The sequence below is a fragment of the Oncorhynchus mykiss genome, chromosome 12, assembly GCF_013265735.2.
Source record: "Oncorhynchus mykiss isolate Arlee chromosome 12, USDA_OmykA_1.1, whole genome shotgun sequence".
Lineage (NCBI taxonomy): Eukaryota > Metazoa > Chordata > Actinopteri > Salmoniformes > Salmonidae > Oncorhynchus > Oncorhynchus mykiss.
Genome location: NC_048576.1, coordinates 59,546,119 through 59,567,855, shown reverse-complemented (window position 1 = coordinate 59,567,855; position 21,737 = coordinate 59,546,119). Strand labels below are relative to the sequence as shown.

The following is a 21,737-nucleotide window of genomic DNA, read 5'->3' as shown; positions in this document are numbered from 1 at the left end:
TCAAAAGTCAATACTTTGTAGAACCACCTTTTGCAACAATTACAGCTGCAAGTCTCTTGGGGTACGTCTTTATAAGCTTGGCACATCTAGGCACTGGGATTTTTGCTAATTCTTCAATGCAAAACTGCTCCAGATCCTTCAAGTTGGATGGGTTCCGCTGGTGTACAGCAATTTTTAAGTTATACCACAGATTCTCAATTGGATGGAGGTCTGGGCTTTGACTTGGCCATTCCAAGACATTTAAATGTTTCCCCTTAAAACACTTGAGTGTTGCTTTAGCAGTATGCTTAGGGTCATTGTCCTGCTGGAAGGTGAACCACTGTCCCTGTCTCAAATCTCTGGAAGACTGAAACAGGTTTCCCTCAAGAATTTCCCTGTATTTAGCGCCATCCATCATTCCTTCAATTCTGACCAGTTTCCCAGTCCCTGCTGATGGAAAAACATCCTCATAGCATGATGCTGCCACCACCATGCTTCACTGTGGGGATGGTGTTCTTGGGGTGACGAGAGGTGTTGGGTTTGTGCCAGACATAGCGTTTTCCTTGATGGACAAAAAGCTAAATTTTAGGTCTCATCTGATCAGAGTAACTTATTCCATATGTTTGGGGAGTCTCCCACATGCCTTTTGGCGAACACCAAACGTGTTTGCTTATTTTTCTTCTTTAATCAATGGCTTTTTTTCTGGCCACTCTTCTATAAAGCCCAGCTCTGTGGAGCGTACGGCTTAAAGTGATCCTATGGACAGATAACCCTGAAGGAGATGCAAAGCGCCACAGTGGAGATTGGGGTATCTTTGGTATCTTTGTTGCCTCTCTGATTAATGCCCTCCTTGCCTGGTCTGTGAGTTTTGGTGGGCGGCCCTCTCTTGGCAGGTTTGTTGTTGTGCCATATTCTTTCAATTTTTTAATAATGGATTTAATGGTGCTCAGTGGGATGTTCAAAGTTTCGGATATTTTTTCTATAACCCAACCCTGATCTGTACTTCTCCACAACTTTGTCCCTGACCTGTTTGGAGAGCTCCTTGGTCTTGGTGGTGCCCCTTGTTTAGTGGTGTTGCAGACTCTGGGGCCTTTCAGAACAGGTGTATATACTCATAGCAAAGGGGGTGAATACATATGCATGCACCACTTTTCCATTTTTTATTTTTAAGAATTTTTTGAAACAAGTAATTTTTTAAATTTCACTTCACCAATTGGACTATTTTGTGTATGTCCATTACATGAAATCCAAATAAATTACAGGTTGTAATGCAACAAAATAGGAAAAACGCCAAGGAGGATGAATACTTTTGCAAGGCACTGTGCGACTGACATGTACGTGTTCGTGAGAGACTCACCTTTCCACAGAGGGGTTATTAGTGTGTAGCTCAAACCTTTTGGACGCTATAGACAGAAATTGGCAGATCGGCTATAACTACTTCAGATAAGTCCCATGACGCTTGTGGGGGTCGTAGAGCAAAACGGAGACCACCATCGTGTTCATGAGAGTCTCAACCTTTATAATAGTTTGTAGGCCAAACCGTTTGGATGCTACAGACAATGTTGTGTTTCGGGATATCTCATGGTCTGACAAACATCACTCTGTCGCCTTTCACCGCAAGTGCGACATCGGCTGATGTGGGGGATTGAGACGCATCCAATGCAAGATATCTCTAGCTTAAAAACGGACAGATTTTTATTGGGATTTTTTTATTCTAATTTGATTTCCTTTGGGGTGCAAAAATTACATTTAGGGGGTTAAATTAATGTGACTATGAGAATCACATTATAATGAAGAGAAAGGGAAGGCGAGACATGGACAGAGACAGGATAGATTCTTTCACGTTGTCTGTTCTTATCTTACGCTTACCTGTTTTATCAGCATCCACCTTCACCCCTGACCCCTAAGCCTAGTGTGTTTCGTTTCTGTTCTCTCTGGGATCACTGCTGTCCTGTTATAGTCGACAGACTTTCACAGGAGGGCAATGAGTCTCCTTTTAGTTCTGTTATATTGGACAGGGAATGGAGGTAAGGGTTTCAAACAAGTTTATCAACAAACCAGGGCTTTTAAGCTGCATTTCCGCCATGTTTTGGGGGGACCAATCAAATCAGATCTTTTCACAGCAGCACGGTTTGGTCAAAATACCAATTAGTGAAAAAAATATAATTGGGGTGGATGTCTAAACACAGTGATATTGTTTAAGAAACTGGTCTTACACTGTATTTCTATGTTTTTTAAAACACCAAGGCACTGATGTATACACTTCATATAAGTCTTTACATATTTTGGAAATTATTATCATTTATTGTATTTTCACCTTGAGAACTTTAAATGTGTATACAGGACGGTATATATTCTCCCTCTAGTTTGATTTGTCACATGTATCTACTGTAAATTGTTATTTTATTGGTTATGAATTCCTCCCTCAATGGGAACTTGTTTGGGTGCTTCTGTGTTTACACTTTACTGTTCAGAAGTGTAATAACTAAATCTGTTAAAATGATTAACCATATCAGCCATAATATAAAATATTTCTAACTTGTCATTTTCTGTCAATAGAAACATTAAACATTAAATAAATAATTAAATCACACTACACGTCTTGTTTGATATCATCCCTTGGATAAAACGGTCAAGGTGGAAATAGCTCCAATACAGTACCTGGAAAAGAGGCAGATACTGTAGATAGTGTAGTAGGGAACATCGCAAGAGGAAGTGTCCTGAGAATGAAAATACACCTCTGAGGAGTTATTTACATACACAGCTCTGATAAGCTTCGTTGCCTGCTGGGGCCCCCGACATGGATGTGTGTGTGTGCATGGGCATCAGTGTTCCTGATTCACACACAAGCACATGCATACTACACACCAACACAGACACACTGCATACTATACACACACACACAATACACCAGTGGCGGTCTGTGCCATTTAAGATGAGGGATGATGATTTTGTTTTTTAAATTAACATGGCCTTATTTCTATAACAGCATATTGGATGAGTCATTCATATTCCATTCACCCAGTTCAATGTAACATCGGTAGGTTTAAGTTACTACATGATACTCAAATTCTCTCTATACCCATCATGAGGTTGCTACAAGCTAGCCTATGAATGTTTACAACGTAGGTGCACAGGTCGAGAGAAACACTTTTGCCTGCATCTAGCTGATCTAGGGTGTAATCAGTAGAGGTACGTGAGTAAAATCCCTGGGGAAGCCAATCCAGGAAAAAAATAGCCATATTACAACCGATGTGTTGTGATAATTGCGTTGTTTGCTCTATAACCTGTTAGTTCATATACCGTGATATATAAGACAATGTTTCAGACATTTTCGGACTACTAAACTATTGATTTAGAACCACAGGGTTATCGCAAGTCAAAGAAAACAGGATCTGCCTCCACTATTCCAGCACCATCTAATCACCTATGCCTAGTCTAATATAGTGACAACTAAAAGATACCAAAAACTACTGTCCAATCAACGTAAGCTAAATATGTGGCTGTCCATGGTACTGATTTCTTGCGTGCAAGTAGAAAAAAAACATGTGGACTCACCCTACTTGTAGAGAAACGCCAGTACTATCCTCTTTCATGTTGCCTAAACTGTCTATGACACTGTCACAGTACACACCTGTAATTTTTGTTGTCCTAGGCTACCTGGCTAAAATACTTGCTCGCAAGCCTAACTTCCTTTCATGGGCAACGATACACCAGGCCAGCTAATTTTTTTTATTGATTTATTTTACCTTTATTTAACTAGGCAAGTCAGTTAAGAACAAATTCTTATTTTCAATGATGGCCTAGGAACAGTGGGTTAACTGCCTGTTCAGGGGCAGAACAACAGATCAGGGATTCGAACTTGCAACCAGTCGGTTACTAGTCCAACGCTCTAACCACTAGGCTACCCTGCCACCCCGATTAACATTAGCATACTACATCTAGCTACATGTTGAACCTCCATCCTCAGGCCAGGGGCACAATGTATGAATTTATGGTTGGATCAGAATCGCCGCTATAAATCATTGGCGAGTAAGGAGAATTAAGTTAAACCACAAGTCCAAATCCCTATCTCCATCAATGGTTAATTTAGGAAAGGGACGATTTTAGCTAACTAGTTAGCCAGCGGAGCACGACACAACGAGATGCAACAATTCAAGTTGTTTTCTGTCAATAATGACATTTGGCCTGTGATGTGATTGGTCTGAAGCCATATCCAAACTGGCTCCCCTTGACACGTTTTTTTTTTGGTGCGCCAAGACCATTCACAGTTGAGCTCACTGTTTAGGTCAACTTTGATTGGCCATTATTTTATTTTTAGAGGCCAAATGCTCTCTGGCTTCCCTTGAATTCAATGCTACGGGCAGCAACAATGTCATACTCTTTCTGACCAGACAGCATCAGCTAAATATACTACACATACTGAGACAGAGGGGCGCTGTTTCGTTCGCTCGGATGCTTTCTCCGGTGAGATACATTCAGCCCCTAGCAAACAGATGGAAATTTATGAAACATAGATTATTATTTTATTTTTTTCTTGTTAAATTTTTTGGGGGAAGCATGGCTGACCAAGTTACTTTTTTAAATGAGCCCTGCACAATATAAAACACACATAAATAAAAAACACAAAATACTAATTACCAAACATGATAAAATAAAATAAATTAAATAAAAAGTATTCACTTAGAACATAATCTCTCCTGTGGACAATGTTCTGGTATTATATTTGACGAGGTTGAAGCGCTTCTGACACCATGATGTGTACTGCGCAGCAGAGCACCAGCAAATGGCTCAGCTTCAAATGTTAATGATAAATTTTGTGATACCCGAGCCCTACCTGTAAACCTAGTAATTGATTTAAAAAAACAAACCTAACCCGAAGTATAATCTCGGGGACCATCGGGCTCGGATAGCAGAGCTCTACACTGTATACTACACAGCCTGTGACTGTGTTTTTGTATTATACATGTTGGTTACAATGTGTATATTTGTTGTATATACAGGGTGCATTTGTAAAAGAGACCTAGGTCTCAATGTCTTCCCTGTTAAAATAAAGGTAAAACATAAATGAAATAAATAGTGCACAGCTACACACTGCATGTCCACTCGTGTATACTATCCAACCACACTGCTTTTGAGAGAGATCAGACTCTCCTTGAATGAAGTAGCTGAAACTAAGAATCTGAATATGTGTATCCCCTCAATCAAGCCAGAAGAATATGAGAACAGGGTTCATAATACGAGTTTCGTCGGGCAGTGGAATGATGCAGTACCTTAATGCAGTAGATAGTGTCCATCCCAAATGGCAGCATATCCCCTATGGGCTCTGGTCAAAAGTTGTACACTATAAAGGGAATAGGGTGCCATTTGAGATGAAAACATAGATTCAAGATGCGATAAGTCCTTGTGGTTATGAAACCGTTGAGTCATGTCAGTGCATTCATCAAGAACAGTCTTCCATCCAGAGGTATCCAGGGCCAGAAGGCAGGCGTACATGTTATATAAAAGGAGTTGAGTGGGCTGCGAGTAGAGCCCTCTCGCAACCAACCTACACAAGAATATTTGTTATATTTTCTATATTACACAGGATATAAAAGTGTATGGGTAATGGTAACAGCTGTATGAAGAGTAGCAGCTGTGTAAAAAATACAAGTTCAGAGCCATATTCTATTCACACAGTATTATTCGATTTTTTCACTAAACATGGCCCAGTCTGGGTTGAGGCAGCTGCCCTCTTGTTCGCTTCATTAAAATGAGTTCTCCCTTCCCACTGGGAGAAGTAGCTATAAGATATTTATTCATGTGTAATTTGTCACTGCACACACAGCAGGCGTACACACACACACAATTACTCTCATTGAGCTATGGCTGCCTAGCAGCAGCAGGCTGAGAAACCTCTTCCTCACCCACCCACTCCTCTCCTTGTTACCTGTGCTGGGCTGTGTTGTTCAGTCAGTCAGCAGTCCTGGGTTCGTTAACACAGAGGAGATAAGCAGGCTGCAGAATGGAGAAGACTCTAGGGGTCATTAATAGCAAACAAACAAACTGGTCAGATGCATGCAGACATGAGTCAGCATTATGTTGAACGCTTTAAAGGCCCCATCTGTCATTTCAATAGCATGACTGTTTTTGGATGCAGAGTTTTAGATTATTGGTCAGAGTATAGGAAAAATATAAAGATCAAAAATAAAAACCTTCACAATAGCTTCTTAGTTACATAACTCAGTGATAAACAGCAGGTTTCTGTGGACTAGAACCCCAGTGAAGACGTGTGTGCCCTGTTTGAATGTATACATAATTACATTTACACAAATAAGACATGGTTAGGAATAGGACAGACCACCTGCAAATCATTACCTAGCGAGTCCCCATGCATCTCATTGTTACAGCTAGGTCAACACTTCAAGAACACAGAGTATATACACGTCATAGATAAAGACCAAAAAGTGACTATAGATTACCTCTAGAAAGACTGCAGTTACGTCCCAAATGGCTCGTATTCCTTTTATAGTGCAGTACTTTTGACCAGGGCCCATGTCAAAAATAGTGCACTATACAGGGAATAGGGTGCCATTTGGGACACACATTGCCTCTTGTTTTCTGATTTAAAAAAATTAAACAGTGTGGTTGAACCTCCTGACCACACAAATATGATGTGGGTCATAGATTGCGGCCCTAACCCATAATGGATAACTGATGAGTTGTTTCCATGGAGACAGATTCCAAACAGACAAGGAGCAATGGGGAATTCCTGGTTCACGCACAGCAGTCCGTTCAGATAGAAATAGAACAGACATGCATTTCTGACAGAGTACAAGGAATCATGTCAGCTCTATTCATTACATTTCTACTGCATCTGCAACATTTCATATGTTACTGTTTACTTCTTCCTGAGCAAACACGTCCCTGCTTAACTTCAACTGAAAATAAAAGGTCTTGATCTACAGAACAAACTTCCTGTGAATCACTACTAGTGTTCAAAGTTACCCTTGAATGACTTAGGTACATGAAGGATTGAAAAGGTACATGAAGGCTTGAGTACATAGAGATTATTCCCATGTAATTCTATGGTACAGTACCCCCCTGAAACTATGAGCAATGAAAATATTGGTCATTGAACTTAGCGGATACGGTCCAGTCAGCCAGCCTTCACTAGAAATCACAACCACCTGTCCAGTCTCTCACTGGGCAACAGGGATTTACTGTCACCATGACAACACACTCGACAGACCTACACAACATCAGGCATGTTCAAGCTGATTAAACAGCAGAGTTCATCCATCCATAGTCAGTAGAAGTTGTTATTATATAATCTATTATTTCTGTATAGCTGTACACAGTCACTTTGTCATAGGGATGACAAAGCAGGGGAGAGAATAAAAAAAATAAAAAAGTGGACAAAGACAGATTTTTAAAAGGTTTGTAAAAATGTATTTGCGGTTTATGAAAGTATATCAACAAGTCCATGTAACCTGAGATGTTTGTAGATTCTTACACAGGAGAAGCTCTAAACAAACCAGCTAGAAATATCTAGATCCAGCCGGCTGCATTAGTTGTTCCCCAGGCCAAAGATCCTCAGACAACGGGTCCTTTCATGTCTTGTAAATCAACCTTTTTTGGGATTACAGATGTAAAACAGAGGGTGCCGGGCTGATTTATTTAGGCTTGGGGACATCATTAAGATATGTGGAGGGAGTCTGTTACGTAGGTCTAACAAAAGAAAACCACTACCTTACCTACTGCCCAACCTCTACAAATAGCTCCCCTATAGATTAACTATTGGCTATACAATTATTAGCTCCTTTGCATTGAAACAAAACCACACCTGTCTGATGTGATTTTAGAACTAAAGAGTGGTGAAACAACTATCTCTGTACAAATATTGACAAACGCAATTGAAATACATTATTTGAGCAATAAATATAACAAACAGCACCTGCAGAAATGTATGGGAACCGTATGCAGTTACGATGTTACATTTTATTCAAAACAATACCACATTCGCTCCAGAAACAATCATTATTATTACTAATAACATAACAAGAAGCACCCCAATTATGTTTCTGTCCTGACTACCACCTAGTGGGAATGGCAGGTGCAAACGTTTCTTGCTCGGTACAGCAGGGCCGTAAATAATACAGTGCCTTTGGAAAGTATTCAGACCCCTTGACCTTTTCCACTTTGTTATGTTACAACCGTATTCTAAAATGGATTTAAAAAAGAAGAAGAATCCTCAGTAATCTACACACAATACCCCATAATGACAAAACAAAAACAAGTTACATTTTTGCAAAGTTATTAAATATAAAAAAAAGAAATACCTTATTTACATAAGTATTCAGACTCCTTGCTATCAGACACAAAATTAAGCTTCAGGAGCATCCTGTTTCCATTGATCATCCTTGAGATGTTTCTACAACTTGATTGGAGTCCACCTGTGGTCAATTCAAATGATTGGACATGATTTGGAAAGGCAAACACCTGTCAATATAAGGTCCCACAGTTGCCAGTGCATGTCAGAGCAAAAACCAAGCCATGAGGTCTAAGGAATTGTCCGCAGCGCACCGAAACAGGATTGTGTTGAAGCACAGATCTGGGGAAGTGTACCAAAACATTTCTGCAGCATTGAAGGTCCCCAAGAACACAGTGGCCTCCATCATTCTTAAATGGTAGACGTTTGGAACCACCAAGACTCATGCTAGAGCTGAACGCCTGGCAAAACTGAGCAATCAGGGGAGATGGGCCTTGGTCAAGGATAGATAGAGCTCCTCTGTGGAGATGGGAGAACCTTCCAGAAGGACAACCATCTGAAATATTTGGCCTGAATGCCAAGAGTCACATCTGGAGGAAACCTGGCACCATCCCTACGGTCAAGCATGGTGGTGGCGGAATCATGCTGTGGGGATGTTTTTCAGAGGCAGGGAGACTCGTCAGGATTGGGGCAAAAATGAACGGAGCAAAGTACAGAGAAATCCTTGATGAAAACGTGCTCCAGAGTGCACAGGACCTCAGACTGGGGCAAAGGTTAACCTTCCAACAGGACAACGACACTAAGCACACAGCCAAGACAAAGCAGGAGGGGCTTCGGGACAAGTCTCAATGTCATTGAGTGGCCTAGCCAGAGCCCGGACTTGAACCCGATCGAACATCTCTGGAGAGACCTGAAAATAGCTGTGCAGCAACGCTCCCCATCCAACCTGACAGAGCTTGACAGGATCCGCAGAGAATAATGGGAGAAACTCTCCATATATAGGTGTGCCAAGCTTGTAGCGTCATACCTAAGAAGATTTGATGCTGTAATTGCTGCCAGGTGCTTCAACAAAGTACTGAGTAAAAGGGTCTGAATACCTATGTAAATGTGATATTTAGAATAAGTTAACAAAAAAATGGAAACCTGTTTTTGCTTTGTCATTATGGGGTATTATGCATAGATTGATGAGAGAAAAAACAATTTAATCAATTTTAGAAAAACTCTAACGTAAGAAAATATGGAAAAAGTCAAGGGGTCTGAATACTTTCTGAAGGCACTGTATGTAGTTCATTCCATCCAAACTGCATGGAAAAGTTTGAGGTTTTAAAGTCCCCAAAGAGTCATAATTTAGTCCATGTCAAAGCAGTCATGCATTGCCACAAGAGAAGATAGTTAATACAGAAAACAGTGGCATTGCCAGTCAGAAGTACCTGACAGAAATGGCAAGGCCTGCAGGTAGGTAGGAAGGAAAGCTACTTATTCAAGGAGAAACAGTCCATATGTGCAGAGGTGGTCTGGTCCTTTCAATACCAGTCAGAATCCATCCCAGTGTCCACAAAAACTCCCTGCAGATTGGGAAAGGAATATGAACTGCTTGGTGATCAGATGAGCTAATCCTTGTCCCCTCCATGTGGTTCCACTTAGATTTGGTGCTTCATCTTCAATGCAGCCAAATTCCCCATCATTCACCCTGAAATGTGCACTTGCTCACTCTCCTCAATTGAATTAAAAAACATTTGATTTAAGCACAGGCTACAGGGGTTTACAGACTTTCCACCATATGTCTTACACCAGTCCACACAATTTAAAATTTGTCTCTATACTCCAGCATTTTGGATTTGAGAAAATGTTCGTATCAGGTGAAAGTACAGAACGTCACCTCTAATTTGAGGGTACTTTCATATTTATCTGATTTACTGAAAATAGAAAATAACTAAGTGAGTAGATAAGATGTTTCTGAACACTTCTAAATCAATCCTGATAATGCCACGATTAAGAAAAAACAACAATCATGAATAATGATGAGTGAGAAAGTTAGAGGCTAAAACAAAGCATGTCAAACTCTCACCATTCCCAATAATGGGTGACAAACATTTTTGGGGGGTATGATCTTTGACCCTCATCATTCATTCCTAATCATGGTATAATCATGGTAGAATCCACATGAATGTAGAAGTGTTCACAAACGTAATCTATTCTTGCAATAAAAGTGAGTCAAACAAAATACATTATTCACCAATCACTTCCTATTGGACAACATGTAATCTGAAAACACCAGAACAGGCTGTAAATGCATCCAACAAGTTTGTAGAGTCACAAGCTTGATGTAGTCATAGTGTACAAGGAATATTGGAATACTGTCACCTGCTCTCAAATAAAAATAGCTGGAGTATAGAGCCACATACAAAAATAGTATTTGGACAGTGTAAGTGAGAAGTGCACACCTTGGGGGAGGGAGCAAGGCAGAGAATGGGACCACTGGAGTCTCACTGGAGGTTCTTCAGCTTCTCTATCCCAGTTGCTTTGGCCTCTTGCTGATGCTGCTTCTGTTTCTTCAGGTGGCGGTAGGCTTGCACCACCCGCTGCCTCTCCTCCTCCATCATCCTCTGCCTGGCCATGGATGGCTTGGCTGTGGAGAACTGGGTCTGGCCCAGCAGAGAGTTCAGCAGGAGACCCTTACATACACCCTGGAAGAGAGAGAGAAGGACTAACATTATTTAATAGTCTAGAGCCATTCATCTGAGCCTGTATTCACAAAGCGTCTCAAGGTAGGAGTGCTGATCATCCATGGAATTATTGCAAAAGTGTGGTATGCAGCTTTTGTGCTACTCCATAAGGACGGGGATAGTAGTGATCTTGAGAATGATCTACCCATTTCCAGGCTCCCTTGTCTTGCGAAAATATTAGAACCATTGGTCAGTCAATCTCACGTGACTTGGGAAATGGTAGTCAGTGTTTTTCTTTTTGGCAAATCAAAGAAATAAATTATTGCTGCCTTATTAGCCAAGAAATCATTAGGGGCTGACCCGTGTTTGCGTAAGTATGCATTGCCCCTCATTGCTGGCACAATAGCACACTATCAGGAAATATCAGGAAGTGTCGAAAGCAGCTTTTGTGATAACACTCCATAAGGGCGGGGATAGTGGTGATCTCGATAATTATTGACCCATTTCCAGGCTCCCTTGTCTTGCGAAATTACTACAATCATTGGTCAACAAACCAAGTTATTTTCTGTTATTCAATCCGGATTCAGACCCAAACATAGCACCACTTCGCCTACCATGCTCGTTGTAAATTATATTACAAATTATTTAGTTAGAAAGAATTGTGCTGCCATGTTTGTAGACTAAAGCTTGATACTGTAGACCATGTTATTCTGTTGAATAAGCTGTCCTCCATAGCATCCATAGCATAGCCACTTTTATGTCTATTATAGTTTCTGGGGATATTATCTATATGCATGCAGCATAATCTACACTTAAACTACTAGATGCTGTCAATGGTTTCATAATTATCTCAATGTCAGAACTCAGGCCATCAAAGTAGATGGGGTCATACCTGAGAGCTTTGAGTTACATACTGATTATTATAATTTTTTATTTAACTAGGCAAGTCAGTTAAGAACAAATTCTTATTTACAATGACGGCCTACCCCAGCCAAACCCGGACAATGCTGGGCCAATTATGGGACTCCCAATCATGATGCAGCATGGATTCGAACCAGGGATTGCAGTGACGCCTCTTGCACTGAGATACAGTGCCTTAGACCACTGCGCCACTCTGAAGCCAACATAAAGAGGTGGCCCAAGGTTCGATACTCAGCCCATTACTGTTTACAATCTATACTGAACAAAAATATAACTGCAACATGTAAAGTGTTGGTCCCATGATTCATGAGCTGAAATAAAATGTTACACACAAAAAGCTTATTTCTCTCATATTGTGTCCACACATTTGTTTACATCCCTGTTTGTGTGCGTTTCTCCTTTGCCAAGGTAATCCATCCACCTGACAGGTGCGGCATATCAAGAAGCTGATTAAACAGAATGATCATTACACAGGTGCACCTTGTGCTGGGGACAATAAAAGGCCATTAAAATGAGCAATTTTGTCACACAATGCCACAGATGTCTCAAGTTGAGGGAGTGTGCAACTGGCATGCTGACTGCAGGAATGTCCACCAGAGCTGTTGCCAGAGAATTTAATATTAATTTCTCTACGATAAGCCATCTCCGCCATTTTAGAGAATTTGGCAGTACATCCAACCGGCCTTACAACCGCAGACCTGGTGTAACCACGCCAGCCCAGGACCTCCACATCTGGCTTCTTTATCTGCCAGATCGTCTGAGACCAGCCACCTGGACACCTGATGAATATTTTGGTCTATAATAAATTCCTTTTGTGTGATAAAACGAATTCTGATTGGTGGGCATATGCTCTCTAAGGCCCACCATGGCTGCGCCCCTGCCCAGTCGTGAAATCCATAGATTAGGGCCTAATTAATTCATTTCAATAAATAGGTAATGCTGTAAAATATATATATTTCATTTGTGTTTTATTCCATTGTTCCATCAGTTGGCCAAGCCTTTTCACATTTGAAGTCTGACTGCCAAGCATTGCAGAGGTTATTATTGGATCTAAACTTAATGCTAAATGCAAAACATGCTTTTTTCTAGGTCCCATAACCCACATTTAAATAACATGTGTAAATGACTAGTTTGAACAGTACACAAATTGAGCAAGTTCCTTCCTACAAATATTTTGGTATCTGGCTTGATGACAAAACTGTCATTTAAAAAAACATGTCAATGAGCTGATAAAGTTCATGTTCAAGGTTGTGTTCTCTTACAGAAACAAAGCATGTCTGACTTCTGTTAATAGGAAGGAAGTTGTTCAGGCCACTTTTATGTCTATTATAGTTTCTGGGGATATTATCTATATGCATGCAGCATAATCTACACTTAAACTACTAGATGCTGTTTTCCATTGTGCCCTTATGTTTATTACTGGTGATGGTTATAGAGCTCACCATTGTCTTTTGTATCAAAAAGTGGGTTGGGCCTCTTTGTATGTAAGGAGAGTAAGCCTAAGACTGGGTTTGATCATTTGTAAGTCTAAATTGAATTAACGATGATCGATACAAAATTTCTCCATGAGGGCTTTGTAGATAAACCAAGCACGAGACTGGATTTGGCCCCGTCGGTCTCCACAAATTTGGGTAAAGCTGCATTTATTTTTTTTGCGCCCTTTATGTGGAATAACTTACAGGACTCACTGAAATGAGATGTTCTGGTACATTCAGAGTAATGATCGGAGACCTCAATGTTGATAAATGTGTCCATTTCTTAATAGATTTGTAATTTTATGTACAATATTTATGCAGGGTTCATCTGTAAAAGAGTACGTACTGTCTCAGTACGACTTCTCGGTCAAAATAAAAGGTGAAATATATTTTTTTACATCTTATTCATTAGGATCTAAAAAGGCAAAACTGATCCTAGATCAGCACTACTCTAAGATGCCAGAGTGGTGTACTATGACGTGAGATAGAGGAGTTAGCGAGCTAACACTGGTCAACTCAGAGTTCAACTCGGGATAACCGGTGACACTAAAGTGGCTCACCTTTTAACCAGGCAACGAATCTGTCAGAATTAACCGTCTCCGAGGCAGTCTAAGTCAGGGCTAACTCCACTTACCCTGAATTTTTTAGTTGTTGTTGAATTATTTAAACTTTTTAAAATTAATTTAACAAGGCAAGTCAGTTAAGAACACAGTCTTATTTACAATCACAGCCTATATCAGCCAACCCTGGGCACCGCTGGGCCAATTGTGGGCCACCCTATGGGACTCCCAATTACGGCCGGATGTAGCGACGCCTCCAGCACCGAGATGCAGTGCATTAGACCGCTGCGCCACTGGGGTGCCCAGTACCTGAGCTGTGAGTTGAGGAACAATTAAAATCTGTTTCTCTCCCTCTCGTCATCATCCTCTTCATTTGAGGAGAGGACTAATTAAACATTTTATTAATTTAAAAAAAGGTCATTAAAATACGTATCACATTATACATTTAGTAATGACAAGATGCACTTGAAACTTCACGCAAAGTAAAACTTTTGTATGACTTTTGTTTGACTTAGCCTTGTGCGGCACACAGTAACAAGCTCGGCTTGAGCAGGCGACAGGTGCACGATCAATATCCACCTTCATAACATGGATAAAGCCTGAGCTGGAATGTTTAGCTAACCAATGCAGGATAGCTTCAGCAAATCCTGAGTAATCTAGCTTGCATCGTAGTATACCCCTCTGGGGAGTGATATCATTAAAATGAGGATAGCTCTTTTTACGTACTCACATGTACACACACTTACCTGGGGCTTGATCAGTGCCTTCCTGGGCTTGATACTCAGAGTCGGCGGTGCCATGGCAACTTCTCCAAAGGCAACTTCATCTAAAAGTTAAGGGATAGAGAATAAGATGGTGGCAGCATGTACAGTGCCTTGCGAAAGTATTCGGCACCCTTGAACTTTGCCACATTTCAGGCTTCAAACATAAAGATATAAAACTGTATTTTTTTGTGAAGAATCAACAACAAGTGGGACACAATCATGAAGTGGAACGACATTTATTGGATATTTCAAACTTTTTTAACAAATCAAAAACTGAAAAATTGGGCATGCAAAATTATTCAGCCCCTTTACTTTCAGTGCAGCAAACTCCAGAAGTTCAGTGAGGATCTCTGAATGATCCAATGTTGACCTAAATGACTAATGATGATAAATACAATCCACCTGTGTGTAATCAAGTCTCCGTATAAATGCACCTGCACTGTGATAGTCTCAGACGTCCGTTAAAAGCGCAGAGAGCATCATGAAGAACAAGGAACACACCAGGCAGGTGCGAGATACTGTTGTGAAGAAGTTTAAAGCCGGATTTGGATACAAAAAGATTTCCCAAGCTTTAAACATCCCAAGGAGCACTGTGCAAGCGATAATATTGAAATGGAAGGAGTATCAGACCACTGCAAATCTACCAAGACCTGGCCGTCCCTCTAAACTTTCAGCTCATACAAGGAGAAGACTGATCAGAGATGCAGCCAAGAGGCCCATGATCACTCTGGATGAACTGCAGAGATCTACAGCTGAGGTGGGAGACTCTGTCCATAGGACAACAATCAGTCGTATATTGCACAAATCTGGCCTTTATGGAAGAGTGGCAAGAAGAAAGCCATTTCTTAAAGATATCCATAAAAAGTGTCGTTTAAAGTTTGCCACAAGCCACCTGGGAGACACACCAAACATGTGGAAGAAGGTGCTCTGGTCAGATGAAACCAAAATTGAACTTTTTGGCAACAATGCAAAACGTTATGTTTGGCATAAAAGCAACACAGCTGAACACACCATCCCCACTGTCAAACATGGTGGTGGCAGCATCATGGTTTGGGCCTGCTTTTCTTCAGCAGGGACAGGGAAGATGGTTAAAATTGATGGGAAGATGGATGGAGCCAAATACAGGACCATTCTGGAAGAAAACCTGCAAAAGACCTGAGACTGGGACGGAGATTTGTCTTCCAACAAGACAATGATCCAAAACATAAAGCAAAATCTACAATGGAATGGTTCAAAAATAAACATATCCAGGTGTTAGAATGGCCAAGTCCAGACCTGAATCCAATCGAGAATCTGTGGAAAGAACTGAAAACTGCTGTTCACAAATGCTCTCCATCCAACCTCACTGAGCTCGAGCTGTTTTGCAAGGAGGAATGGGAAAACATTTCAGTCTCTCGATGTGCAAAACTGATAGAGACATACCCCAAGCGACTTACAGCTGTAATCGCAGCAAAAGGTGGCGCTACAAAGTATTAACTTAAGGGGGCTGAATAATTTTGCACGCCCAATTTTTCAGTTTTTGATTTGTTAAAAAAGTTTGAAATGTCGTTCCACTTCATGATTGTGTCCCACTTGTTGTTGATTCTTCACAAAAAAATACAGTTTTATATCTTTATGTTTGAAGCCTGAAATGTGGCAAAAGGTCGCAAAGTTCAAGGGGGCCGAATACTTTCGCAAGGCACTGTATACATCTCTAATTACCTGATATACAGCATGCTCTGCTGAAAATCCATACATACCTATGAACATGTCGTTTTCTGCCTTCTCTTCTCGCCTGTCCAGTTTCTTTTTATGTAGCCTGTCCAGCCGGCTTTTATCATATCTGCAGTCACACAGGAGAGGACAAACGATTAAGGATGTAATTTGAGACCACTACATTTTAGACTAAATACAAAGGCTTAATTTCAAATCACCCCTAACCCCTCCTCCCTAGACACTACTGTAGATCTGAAGGGGTTGGACAGTTTGTCAACTTTATTATCACATGGGGGCAAATTAACATGGTCATCACGCTGTAGAAAGCAGGTAACATCAAACTCAACCTTAAACGTAGTCTATGTTTGATGCGTTAAACTAATGATTCCATTGATATTTATTTTTTTGAGATCCCAGGGGGGCTTTGACAGTCTATTGTAAATCAGTCCGATAGTACCCTTGACAGTATTTCAATCTGAAAGAAAGTTATGGTTTGAAGTGACAAATGCATTAGAAAGGCATTGGGAAGTTCAAAAGATCAGGCAATAATTTTGTATGATCTTCTGTGCAGAAAAAGAACAGATGTTATTTTTTTTCTCCAGTCTGATGTAGTGCCTGGTCTTGTTTACTCTGTTCTAATGAGTCCTGCCCAGATTGTGGGCATGGTAGTGGGAAACAGAAGACACATACATGTTCCTTAGAGTCTTAACTTTCAGTGATGTAGCTTAAACCGTTCAATAGATAGAGCCACGTGTCCGAAGAAAAAAGAAGCTGCTGTTTATTACAACTGCATCTAGCTGCTACTGACGTAACCCCGGTTCTATGAACCAAAGCATTTCCCCCCCTTCTATTTCAGTGTTTCTCTTGCGACCCCTAGTTTGGGAAACGCTGCTTTATACCAATAAACAACAAAGTCCAAAAAGGTTTAAACAAACGTGTAGGCCTATGTGAAAGGCGGGGCTAGGGGTTGGGTTGGAATTGAGGGACAGAATGTTTGTCTGGCTCCACTCACTCTTTCTTCTTGTCAGACTTGCATTTCCCGGTGCCAGCAGGTTTCTCCTGCTCCTCTAGCTCCCTCTCCGGCCGTCTCTCTATCTGGTTCTTGGTGAGGAAGAGGACGTGCTGCGCCTCATTGCCCATCCTCCGCAGGTACGTCTTCTCACTCTCCTTCTTCTTTCTACGGAAGTGTGGAACAGGGATATCTACGATTGTAGCATCACCTGGCTTGGGTTTGGGAGCAAGGGCGATGGCGTCAGCTAATGGGATCCAAGTAAAGAATATAAAGAACAGGACAGAAAATGAGGAGTACTGGAAGACAGAGCTTCAATTAAACTTTTAAGAAAGGCAAGTCAGTTTTTACAAGTATCAAATACCTTCGCTAATACTACAGGCATTCATGTATAGGCCTAATCAAGGACTTAGAACATTATTAAAAGGTTAGAATTCCATGATGACTGACCTTTCCTCATCTTCTTGGCCTTGCTGGGCCCCATCTTCATCCTCTCCTTGCTTTTCATAATCTCTCGAAGGCGGAAGGGAATCTGCTCAAGATGATCCTTCTGTCTGGGCTTGCCATCTCGTTTAGGCTTCTTGCTAGAGGGGCAATTAATTTATGGAAAAAGAAAGACATTTATTTACTCTAAGTAAAATCATGTGTAAACAAGAAGTCATCACAATATTTGGTCACATGGTCATGCATTGAATGTGCACTACGAGCGGCATGTGCATCAGACGCATGTGCATGGACCATAACTGGTTTGGCGTTTAACAAAGTGCTCAAAATATTTGATATATTTTTGAGAAATAGAAGCTTGAGCATACAGAGAAAAGTTTGTCAGCACTCTAGCAACATCTTCACTTTGGCGAGTTATGAAAGTATTTTAACTTTAGCCGTCACATGGTGGCCCTGGGCCCGGTTTGCCAAAAGCATCTCAAAGCTAAATTAAACTTTAGAAACTTAGTAGGAGCATCATTAAATCTCCCAAATCCATCATTACTAAAACTGCACATTATTTAACGGCTGCCTCAGACCACTTGTAGAACAGCTACTGTTAGTGCGTCGTTAGAAGGGCAAAAAAGCATCTATGGTCACTTTATACACAGAAGATCTCAGCTGAACATATAGATAAGCAACTTCATTCTCTCTGTGACCGCTGATAACTTCAAAACGAAGTTGACTACAAATACAAAGTTGCCAATGTCTTTGCAATTGTTACAAACAAGCAAAGGATAAAATGATGCTTCAAATGAAAACCGAGATGACCTTGTCCTATCGTGCTCTAGCGACTTGTGGCAGGCCAGGCACATGCACGCTGACTTCGGTCGCCAGTTGTAAAGTGTTTCCTCGGACACATTGGTGCGACTGGCTTCCGGGTAAAGCGAGTATCACAAAATTGGGGAGAAAAAAAAGGGGTAAAAAGTACCCCCCAAAAGAAATCTGTCTGTTTAAGCTAGAGACAACTGTGTTTTTGCAAGGGCTGCGTCTCAATCCACTGCATCCGCCGATATCGCCCTTCCAAATCAAATTTTATTTGTCACATACACATGGATAGCAGATGTTAATGCGAGTGTAGCGAAATGCTTGTGCTTCCACATCTGCAGTGAAAGGTGGCAGAGCTAGAGTGGTGTTTGTCAGACCATGAGACAAATCTGAAAATTGGTCTTCTCACAAAATCGTATGAAGCATCTGAACAGTTTGGCCTACAAACTATTAACACCACTCTATTGAAATTTGACTCTCACGGACACAATGGTGTTCTGTTTTGCTTACAAGACTCATCTGAAGGTCTCCAGTACCAGTGTTTATTTAAAAAAAAAGATTTTAAAAAAAGGAGGTATACAGTAACAGTCAAAGGTTTGGACACACCTACTCATTCAAGGGTTTCTCTTTTTACTATTTTCTACATTGTAGAAATAACACACATCATGTAGTAACCCAATTGTTTTTAAACAAATCAAAATATATTTTATATATTCTTAAAAGATTCTTCAAAGTAGCCACCCTCTGTCTTGATGACAGCTTTATACTCTCTTGGCATTCTCTCAACCAGCTCCACGTGGAATGCTTTTCCAACAGTCTTGAAGGAGTTCCCTCATATGCTGAGCACTTGTTGGCCGATTTCCTCTTCACTCTGCGGTCCAACTCATCCCAAACCATTTTAATTGTGTTGAGGTCAGATGTTTGTGGAGGCCAGGTGCAGCACTCCATCACTCTCCTTCTTGGTCAAATAGCCCTTACACAGCCTGGAGGTGTTGGGTCATTGTCCTGTTGAAAAACAGTGATAGTCCCACTAAGTGCAAAACAGATAGGATGGCGAATCGCTGCAGAATGCTGGTTAAGTGTGCCTTGAATTCTAAATAAAATCACAGACAGTGTCACAAGCAAAGCACCTCCACACCACCTCCTCCATGCTTCACGGTGGGAACCACACATGCAAAGATCCGTTCACCTACTCTGCGCCTGATTCACGCAGTCTCCTCTGAACAGTTGATGTTGAGCTGTTTCTGTTACTTGAAACATGTAGCATTTATTTGGGCTGCAATCTGAGATGCAGTTAACTCTAATGAACTTATCCTCTGCAGCAGAAGTAACTCTGGGTCTTCCTTTCCTGTGGCGGTCCTCATGAGAGCCAGTTTAATCATAGCGCTTGATGGTTTTTGCAACTGCACTTGAAGAAAATTTCAAAGTTCTTGACATTTTCCTGATTGACTGACCTTCATGTCTTAAAGTAATGATGGACTGTTGTTTCTCTTTGCTTATTTTAGCTGTTCTTTCCATAATATGGACTTTGTCTTTTACCAAATAGGACTATCTTCTGTATACCACCCCTACCTTGTCACAACACAACTGATTGGCTCAAACGCATTAAGGAAAGAAATTCCACAAATGAACAAGGCACATTGAAATGCATTCCAGGTGACCACCCCATGAAGCTGGTTGAGATAATGCCAAAAGTGTGCAACGATGTCATCAAACCAAAGGGTGGCTACTTTGAAGAATCTCAAATATATTTTGATTTGTTTAACCCTTTTTTGGTTACAACATGATTCCATGTGTGTGATTTCAGGGTTTTGATGTCTTACAATGTAGAAAAGAGTAAAAAGAAAAGAAAAACCCTGGAATGAGTAGGTGTGTCCAAACTTTTGACTGTAGCTCTGTCTTTTAATCTGAGAGTGGTTACATTTCTCCAGGCCCATCACTCAGCTTTTTACCAAAACAGAGACGGGGCGACCGTTGTTATTGTTTCATCTGTGGATTATCAAGACATTAAAGTGTCACCAACAAAACGTTTAACATTAGGCCTATAGCAAATGCAGCATATGGCCTTTTCCAGTAGTTTTCCAGAAACATAGCATGCCATTCCATGAGCGCAGCATTTATTTTTCAACAGGAATCAATAAACCCAATCAGCCCTCCATGACAAAATCATAAACAGAGTAGGGCTGCGTAATAAATCCATAGCTTTGGGGTTATGCGCAGGTAAAACAATTCAGCTATTCTATACTTCCACATTTCCAAGTTCTATTCTTGAAGATCAAGGCAGTATAAAATTGATCGGAATTCTGATACATCTTTACATTAAAAACCAAGTCTAATTTAATCGTACTTTATATGTAGAAAGCAATGGGTTAGAAGAAGCCTACATAACCAACCCATAAAGTAAAATGTAACATCCATATATGGCCAGCTATATAAACTTTAACATTGATTTATCCTGCAATAGATGTGGTTCAATTGGTAACATACAGTTGTGTCTTCTTCTAATGCCTCTTAAGGGGAAAGTAATCTAAAAGTAACTGAATGTAATCAGATTACGTTACTGAGTTTGGGTAATCCAAAAGTTACATTGATTACAATTTGACAGGTAACTAGCAACTAACGGATTACATTTATAAAGTAACCTACCCAACCCTGTGTGTGTGAGTGATATATATATATATATATATAAAAAGTGGTGACGGAGTAGGCATGCTGCTGACTAGATGCTGAAAATGGGGCTTGCCTCCGACTGGCAGCTGTAGTGTCGCCGGATGAGGAAAACGGCACTAGTGAAAACGGCCCAGTGAATGAGGCGATTGGCAAGAAAGCGGTCGCTTGGGGTGCGACCATTCTGGACTGGAGGGACCCCGGCCTCCTGAGTGCTCATTGCTAACTGGGTAACTAACTCTCAAGATAGCTAGCATGCTAACTTAGATAGCTAGCAAGCCTGTAGGACAAAAAAGAGCGAACCAGCTGGTCAGCGTTACCTTGGATATTGCCCTGTCGTAGCACCTTGTTTAAATGCCTCTGCGGGTTTCGTCTGTTTATTTTTCCCCATGATGTTCTTGTTATTGGTGCTTAACTAGCGCGGATTCCTTCGAAACAACAACCCACGTGGGCTAACGTTGAGAAATTCTTCTTCTTTGGAGTTAAACTGCAGTTGGCA

General features: G+C 40.9%; 1 protein-coding gene across 1 annotated transcript; it reads right to left on the bottom strand.

Moving 5' to 3' along the window:
• Positions 1-9,376: 9,376 nt before the first annotated feature.
• ccdc137 (coiled-coil domain containing 137) lies at positions 9,377-21,737 on the bottom strand. The gene is made up of 7 exons (XM_036937913.1): positions 21,559-21,737; positions 17,771-17,904; positions 17,324-17,567; positions 16,356-16,438; positions 14,599-14,678; positions 10,675-10,917; positions 9,377-9,795 (listed from the first exon to the last, which is right to left on the bottom strand). Exons 1-6 carry the CDS (start codon positions 21,627-21,629, stop codon positions 10,717-10,719), a joined length of 813 nt encoding a protein of 270 aa, XP_036793808.1. The 5' UTR covers positions 21,630-21,737; the 3' UTR covers positions 9,377-9,795; positions 10,675-10,716.

Excerpts from the sequence above, each read along its gene's own strand:
- ccdc137 (XM_036937913.1), bottom strand. The coding sequence starts at position 21,629 with ATGGGGAAAAATAAACAGACGAAACCCGCAGAGGCATTTAAACAAGGT. Across the intron at positions 17,568-17,770 it reads GGCCAAGAAGATGAGGAAAG|CTGACGCCATCGCCCTTGCT; the intron begins GTCAGTCATCAT and ends GGATCCCATTAG. Across the intron at positions 16,439-17,323 it reads AAGTCTGACAAGAAGAAAGA|ATATGATAAAAGCCGGCTGG; the intron begins GTGAGTGGAGCC and ends GTGTGACTGCAG.